General features: G+C 62.8%; 1 protein-coding gene across 1 annotated transcript; it reads left to right on the top strand.

Moving 5' to 3' along the window:
* The first annotated feature begins 544 nt into the window (after positions 1-544).
* On the top strand, positions 545-6,569 carry LOC112668419 (melanoma-associated antigen 4-like). Its single transcript, XM_049107639.1, has 2 exons — positions 545-647; positions 4,949-6,569. The coding sequence occupies exon 2, from the start codon at positions 4,969-4,971 to the stop codon at positions 6,055-6,057; it is 1,089 nt and encodes a 362-aa protein (XP_048963596.1). The 5' UTR covers positions 545-647; positions 4,949-4,968; the 3' UTR covers positions 6,058-6,569.
* The last annotated feature ends 1,473 nt before the right edge of the window (positions 6,570-8,042 follow it).

Below are 8,042 nucleotides of genomic sequence, written 5' to 3' on the forward strand. Positions count from 1 at the left end.
AAAAGACCCCAGGGCTGCATGGGGACAAGGTCAAGTGTGACTTCTGCATCCAGGTCCCAGAGAGCCTGTGGGCCTGGTGGCAGGAGCAGATGTTCAGGCAGGAGAGGTGAGGGTCCTGCGGGTATCGGGAGGGAAGGCAAGGGATGAACCCGGAGGGAGGACAGAGGGAACCCCAGCAGAAGGCCATCAGCGATGTCAGGCCTGCATGGCCCCTGGGCTGGGAGGGGGAACCGCGGGGAGGGGGGCAGCACAGCCAGATTTCCACATCCAGGTTTCCCCAGAGACTGACGGCCCTTGGATTCAGAAGCAGGGTGTCCTTCAGATGGACAGAGCATGGACCCGGGTCCTCCTGGTGAGGATATGGAGGGATGATGGAGGGACTCGGGACTTCAGAAACGTCAGCCCGGGAAGGCTGCGGGGGAGCGGGATGGGGCCAGATGGAGGCGGCAGGTGCGGCAGGCCTGGCACATCCGGGTACCCGGGAGACTGGGGCCTGGTGTGGCGGGAGCAGACGCTGAGGGGGGGGGAGGGTCCAGGGGCTAAGGGGACTGAGGGATGGACCCTGAGCAGGACAGAGAGGACTCAGCAGGTCTGCAGGGATGGGAGCCCTCCAACCCCGGGCCGACTGGAGATCTTCCGTTGTGCAGGTGCCAGTCAGACTTTCCCACCTGGGTCCCTAAGAAACTGGGGTTCCTTGGCGTCAGGAGTGGGGCCTGGACAGTGGGCAGAGGGGGGCGGGGAGCCCCAGGCGCCGCAGGGATTTCCCGTGAGCATGGGGAGGAGGGGCGGGATGCGGAACTCTAGACTCCAGGGGGGTCAGTCCCCGGAAGGTGGGGGGCGGGGGGTTGATGGGGCATCAAACACGTGATGAGGGCCCAATTCCACATCCGGGTCTCTGAGAGACTTGGCACTAGGAGCGGCTCTTAGGTGCTCAGAGTCCACGGCTGAGGAGCTAAGGGGAGGCAAGGTACAAACCCCGAGGGAGGACAGAGGGCACCCGGCGGAGGTCAGGGCCCACGGTGAGCCCGGGAAGCCCGCGGGGGAGCGGGATGGGGCCGGATGGTGGCGGCGGGTGCGGCAGGCCTGGCACATCCGGGTACCCGAGAGCCTGGGGCCTGGTGTGGCGGGAGCAGACGCTGAGGGGGGAGGGGAGGGTCCAGGGGCTAAGGGGAGACGAGGGATGGACCCTGAGGGGGACAGAGGGGACCCGGTGGAGGTCAGGGCCCAGGTCAGCCCGGGAAGGCCGCGGGGGGGCGGGGGCAGGATGGGTCCAGATGGAGGCGGCAGGTGCAGCAGGCCTGGCACATCCGGGTACCCGAGAGCCTGGGTGCAGAGCCTGGGTGTGGCGGGAGCAGATGCAGGTAGACGGAGAGGAGGGCCCCGGCACGAAGCAGGAGGGGAGGCAAGGGATGGACTCTAAGGGGAACAGAGGGCACCTGGCAGAAGGTCTCCAGGGAGGGGAGCACGCCCCTCTCCAGGCCGACTGGAGATCTTCCGTGGCAGGTGTCCGGCGGTCAGACTTTCCCGTCTGGGTCCCTAAGAGACTGGGGTTCCTTGGTGTCAGGAGCGGGGTCTGGACGGTGGGCAGAGGGGGGCGGGGGGACCCAGGCGCCGCAGGGATTTCCGGTGAGCATGGGGAGGAGGGGCGGGATGCGGAACCCTAGACTCCAGGGGGTCAGTCCCCGGAAGGTGGGGGGGGGGGGTTGGTGTGGCATCAAACACGTGATGAGGGCCCAATTCCGCATCCGGGTCTCTGTGAGACTTGGCACTAGGAGCGGCTCTTAGGTGCTCAGAGTCCACGGCTGAGGAGCTAAGGGGAGGCAAGGTACAAACCCCGAGGGAGGACAGAGGGGACCCGGCGGAGGGCAGGACCCACGGTCAGCCCGGGAAGGCCGCGGGGGAGCGGGATGGGGCCGGATGGTGGCGGCGGGTGCGGCAGGCCTGGCACATCCGGGTACCCGAGAGCCTGGGGCCTGGTGTGGCGGGAGCAGACGCTGAGGGCGGAGGGGAGGGTCCCGGGGCTAGGGGGAGGCAGGGATGGACCCCCAGGGGGACAGAGGGGACCCCGGTAGAGGGTCGCCAGGGCTGTGAGGCCTCCGTGGGGATGGGTACTTGCCCTCACGTGGGAGTATGGGTGCTCAGACTTCCACATCCGGGCCTCCCGAGACACTGCGGGCCCCTGGCGTCAGGAGCAGGGCCTAGGACACGTGTGCAGAGGGGAGGGCCCCGGGTGTTGCTGGGAATCCCGGTGAGGATGCAGAAGAGGCCCGGGGGACCCCACACCCCAGCCCAGAGGCGGTCCCGGGAGGCAGGCCGAGTGCGGGACGGGGCCACGCCGCGTGTCTGTGTGCATATCCCGACCGGCGCATCCGGGTCCCCGAAGCTCTGCCCGCCCCTCGTGTCCGTGTCCGGGAGCCGATGGGCCGGCAGGTAGTGGAGCCAGGTAGAGGCCCAGGCACCCAGGGAGCCCCGCCAGCAGGGGTGGGGAAGAAGGGCCCAGGGAGCCTGTCCCTCGCCCCCCAGCTCAGCCCCCTCTGTGAGCCCTGGGAAACCCCCAGGCTGGGTCGCGGTCCTGATGGAAAGACGGTCACTCCCTGTCGCCGTTGGGGTCCGGGCTTAGGGGAGGGCCTTGGTGTGAGCGGCCCGGCCTCGGGATGGCTGCCCAAGGGGCCTGGGGTCTGCTAGGGGTGGAGGCGAGGACTCCCGAGGAACTAGACCCTGGAGGGACTGTGTCCCCAGGGAGACCCCAGCACCACCGCCCTGCCCTGCTTCAGCTTCGGGAGGCTGCCGGGCGGTGGACAAATCCCGAGCTGCCTGGTGCGACGGGGCCTCCCACACTGTGGCTATTGGGCTGGAGCACTGCCTCCAGGGTGTGGGTGCGGCGGGGTTGGGTGGGGTGGGGGACAATGGCCCACGTGTGGCTGGCGGCCAAGGCCAGGACCACAGGGGCACTGAAGCCCTAGGGACGCAGACTAGACTGGGTCCTGGGGTTCCCTGGGGCTGATGACCACCTGGGGTATGCCCTGGCTTGCCAGCCAAGTCTCCTAGAGCCTGGGGGCTTGGTGGAAGGAGCAGGCTGGGGGCCAGCCCCGGGCCTCGTGGGATTGAAGGTGAGGACCAGAGGGAGGACTGATGGACCCTGGGCCCTAGCACGTGCAGTCCAGGGAGGAAGGAGGTAGGAGGCCCCGTGCAGGATGAGCCCACGCTGCCGTCCTGATGTCCACGTCTGGGTGTTAGGGCCTGAGGGCTTGTGCTTCAAAGGAGCAGGGCCTTGGGGGTGGTTGGGGTGAGGGTGTGTGTGGAGGGCACACGACCTGTGGGGAGTCAGGGTGAGGACCTTGGGGACAGCCTGGCTCGCCCCACCCGGCAGGTGAACAAAGAAGCCAGTGCAGCAGAGTGGGTTGGAGTGAGGCCTTGTCCTGTGGGCTGCCCACGGAGGATGAGAGAGCGCTGGCCCTCAGTGGCATTCTCACTTGTTCCTGGGGCGGGTAGGTGGCAGGAAGGTGGGTTGACCTGGGGAGGATGAAGTCTTGGTGTGAGGGGCACATGTCCTCTATGGGAGGCTGGGGGCCTGGAGGAAGAGCAGGCCCTGGCAGGATAATGCTGAGGACACTCTCGGGAGCCTGAGGGCATGAACCCCCAGGACACAGGGGCCGGGCAACAGGCCTGCCCTTCCTGATCTTGCTGGGGGACTTGGGAGGGGTGGGGGTTTGCGGCTGTGACCTGCCTGGCTGGGCACACAGGACAGGACGGGGACACAGGACATAACAGGGTACCTCCTCCTGCTCTTCTCCCAGTTCTCAAGGAGCTGAGGACCCCGCTGGGAGAGGTCCCAGTCAGAGTGTGGGAGGAGTCCCACCTGGGGGATAGATGCCCAGGAGTCTCGGGGCCTGCCAAGACTCTGTGTGAGGAACCCTGCCCACCCCACATTGAAAGAGTGCGTGGCCCCCAAGACAGCCATCAGGCCCAGGAGGGGATAGCCCCAAAATCCAGGTGCCCTTCCCTGACAGCCCTGGGTAGGGAACCCGGGGTGCGGACTGTCCCACGGAGCCCCTCCTCCTCTTCAGATCCCTGGACTCAGGGAGGGGAGGGCCTGGGCCTGAGGGTGTGAATCCAGGTCAGCAGAGGAGGCGGGAGCCCTGCCCAGGCCCTGGTCCCAGCCCTGCTGGGGGTCGAGGTGAGAAATGAGGGGATGCCTTCCTCAGCAGGATCCCTAGGGACCATGTATGGGCCATGGGGAGAGGTGGGTCAGGTGGGCCGACTGATTTCTCTGGGCTTTAGCTGGTGACGGGTCGTGGCTGGGGGCCTTGCAAGGAACCAGGCGGGTGCTTCAGGGCCAGCTGTGGAGTCTTCCCAGGCCTTGTGTGGGGTCCAGGTAAAGAGCAAGAGGCCCCCCATCCCAGCCCAGATGGAAGCCAGAGCTGACCCATCCCTTGTGCATGATCCAGGACTTGTCCTGGAGACTTTGGCAGGTGTGGCCATGGCTGGGCCCCTGGCTTCCTTCTGTGGAGTGTCAGGGCCCTGTGGTCTTGCAGGGACACTTTGGCCTGAGAGAGACAGGGCCAAGGCAGTCCCTTGAGAGGCCAAGGAGGGGACCGCCCCACCTGGCCTGCTGGAGACTTCCCAGAGTATGAGCCAGCCCTCCTGTCCACACTGGGGCCCAGGGCTGGGCTGGCAGTCTACACCCTGAGGCGCCTCCTCCTTCTCTCCTGCAGAGACTTCAAGAACTGGCAGGGGAGGCCTCAGTCTGAGGCGGGGGTCCCTCAGGACACAGAGCAGAGGAGGCACAGGCCAGTGCCACTTGTCCAGGTTAGGTTTATGCTCTCTCCAAGCCTGGTGTCAGGGGAGCCCTCTGCATGGGAGCCAAGCATGGCCCCCTGTCAGCCCTGGCACCTCTAGGTCTCTTGGCCAGGTCCCCCCTGACAAGCCCTCCCACCTCTCTCTTCAGGTCACCTCAATTTTGACATCATGTCCGTAGGAAAGAGCAGTGAGCCTTGGAGGCTGGGAGAAGACCCAGAAGAGGCCCAGGGCGTGGTGGATGCCCTACAGACCAGGGCTGAGGAGGAGGAGGAGGAGCCGGGGGAGGTTTTATCTCCCCGAACTCCTCCCTCTCTGTTTTCCTCTTCCCCTTACTTCTCCTTGTCTGGCGGGTGTTCTGGCGCCCAGGAGGAGGAGTCTGCTAATGAGGGGTCCCTAAGTCCTCTCCAGTGCTCTCAGGGTGCTAACACCTCCCAGGGGGGCAGGGAAGCCAGTGCCCAGTTTGCTGGCCCCAACAGCCCAGAGGAGGTGGGCTCAAGTGGCAGTGAAGGGGAGGAAGATGCTGACTCGTCCCCCTGTGGCGGGGCATCCCATGGCCTTGGCCAGCCCCAGCCTGCTGTCCCCAGCAGCCCAGCGGAGGTGGGGTCAAACCCACCTGAACAGCAGGAAGATGAGCAGCCCCAGGGCAGTTTCCACCTGAAGACGGCTGCCCTGGTGATATTCCTGCTCCTCAAGTATCGCACCAAGCAGCCCACCAGCAAGGCAGAGATGCTGGAGATCATCACCCCAGAATTCCAGGACAACTTCCCCGTCATCTTGCGCCAAGCGTCCATCTGCTTGCGGCTGGTCTTTGGCCTAGACGTGATAGAAGTGGATCCCAGCGAGCACTACTACAACCTCAGCATCATCCTGGGCCTCACCTGGAATGGGACACTGAGTAGTCAGGGGGGCCTGCCCAAGACCAGCCTCCTGGTGCTGGTCCTGGGGTTGATCGTCCTGGCGGATGACTGTGCACCCGAGGAGGAGGTGTGGGAGGCGATGGGGATCATGGGGGTATACGATGGCCAGGATCACATCCTCTTTGGGGCACCCAGGGACCTCCTCACCAATGTCTGGGTGCAGGAAGGCTACCTGGAGTGCCGGCAGGTGGCTGGCAGCAATCCTGCCCGTAAGGAGTTCCTGTGGGGGCCCAGAGCCCTCCAGGAAACCAGCAAGTTGCAGGTCATGGACTACGTGCTCCAGCTTGGTAACAACAACCTTACTTACTCCCTGGCCCTGTGTGAACAGATTCTGAGATAAGGAAGAGGGGGCCACAGCCCCAGAGGCGGCCAGGCCCTTTCCAAGCTTTGGTGGGGCCGGCATGAAGGGAGGCCTTAGGGTGCTTCCTCCCGGTGTTGTCCTGTTGGGTGTGTAAAGAGAAAGTCCTGGGTGTTCTCAGGAGTTAAGGGCCAGGGAAGGTTGGCAGAGAGCATGGCCAAGAGCCTCTCTGGGGGCCTGGGCTCTGCAATCACCCTGAAATACAGAGCTTAGTTTCTTTGGGGAAGCTCTCAATATTTGTTCCTTGGGATAGAAGGGTTCCACAGCCCAGTGTGTGAGTGACACATCCCCCGTCGCGTTTGTACTTCCCCAGTTCAAGAGTTAAGAATTTTGTCATGTCCTGTAAACAAGTTGGGAGACCTTCCCTCCTTGTTTGGGTTCTGGATGAAATCACAGGGCATTGCGTTGGAATATGTTGGAAAGGGCAAGAGTGGAGCAGGCAAGTGCTGGAGTGTGCAAATAGGAAAATAAACCTTGTTCACTTTTGCTTCTTACCCATGCCATGTGTCTTTTTTCCAAAGTTACATAGATGTGCGCTCATGCATTCACTTGGTTTTTTGGGAATGTGAGAGAAGGGTCCTGTCTGAGGCCAGGGGAGCCCTGCTGGCGGCTCCCTCACAGCCACACAGCGGCTGAGCTCTGCTCCCTGCAAGGCCCTGTGTGTGAGCAGTGAGGACACGAGGGCCCCGGGGCCACACCGCCTTCGGGGACTGTGTGTAGCGGTCGCCGTCCCGCAGGGAGGTGGGGAGGAGTGCCCTGAGACCTGGGCCAGCCTTCCAGCCCCAAGTGGCAGAATGATGAGGGCGTGGGGCGGCTCCCGGGCCAGACTCTGCAGGGGAGTTAGTCTTTGACTCGAACTGTAGGCTTGTCGCACCTCTGTGTTGTATCCAGCTGGGACAACTCCCCGCACCCGAGTTCCACACATAGCCTCCTATAGCCCACATACAGCCCCTGATTTAGAAAATGGATTGAGTTTCATATTTGAAGCACCCTCTCTGGCCGATTAGCTGTTCCAGGTCAGGTTGAGCTGCAGGTACTCTAACTCTGGCCGGGCTAACAAAACCTATCCCAGAGGAGAGCGTGGGAGGCCCCGGGGTCAGGACAGGACAGCATTCAACATAGCTGCTGTTCATCCAGGTTCCAATATATGCCAGGCGCCGTGCAAGGTGCTTCCCATCCCCGACACACATTCCTGCCGTCCAGCGGGGCGGGGCGGCTCCAAACCACGTACTTCACAGGTGACAATCCCGAGGCTCTCAGGGTTGGTCCTTTTCCCAGGATCACATGGCTGGTAAGTGACGAGGCAGAGACTAGAACCCTGGTGCGAAGCCATGTCGAGTCCATGCTGTCCCCTCCCCGCCCAGCCTGTGGCCAGCTTTCTGACTCCTACATCAGGAGTGAGGACAGCATGGTGTCTCCCAGGTGACAAAAGGAAGGATGCGGTGGCGAAGGTTCCAAGACCCGGGCTAAGGAAGGCAGGTGATAATGAGAATCAAACAGGATTTTGTCTGTGGGCTCGTTAACCTAGAGTTCTTCTGTCTGAGCCCCAGAGGTCTTCGGGAACTGGCTGCCCAGGTGCTGGCAATGTTTCCAGACTTAGCACTTTCCCAAATGACAGCGCCTTCCCCTGGTTTTCCCCTCGTGTTCTTCTGTCTACCCCTTGGACCTGGCCCGCTAATGAGTCATCACTGGTCCGCGTAGAACAGGTAGGAATCACCTTCTCTCCCCCAACACAGAACCTTACTCTGTAGTAGCCTCTGGCCATTAAATGCATAAAGCGAATCGTCCCCGCTGAGATTACAGAATCATTTGAAAACTAGACGTGGTCCTGTATTTGGAAGTATTTGGAAGTAGGTGTCACACAAGAGATGCTTGATAAAGTTCAAAGAATTCCAAGGCAAATGTGGCCTCAGAAACTCCTCCCAGCGATAAAGTCAGTTGTCATAACAAATCATGTAGTCGCGTTT

The sequence above is a fragment of the Canis lupus genome, chromosome X, assembly GCF_003254725.2.
Source record: "Canis lupus dingo isolate Sandy chromosome X, ASM325472v2, whole genome shotgun sequence".
NCBI lineage: Eukaryota > Metazoa > Chordata > Mammalia > Carnivora > Canidae > Canis > Canis lupus.

What these genes read in the sequence shown, in the direction of transcription:
- LOC112668419 (XM_049107639.1), top strand. Translation starts at nt 4,969, where the DNA reads ATGTCCGTAGGAAAGAGCAGTGAGCCTTGGAGGCTGGGAGAAGACCCA.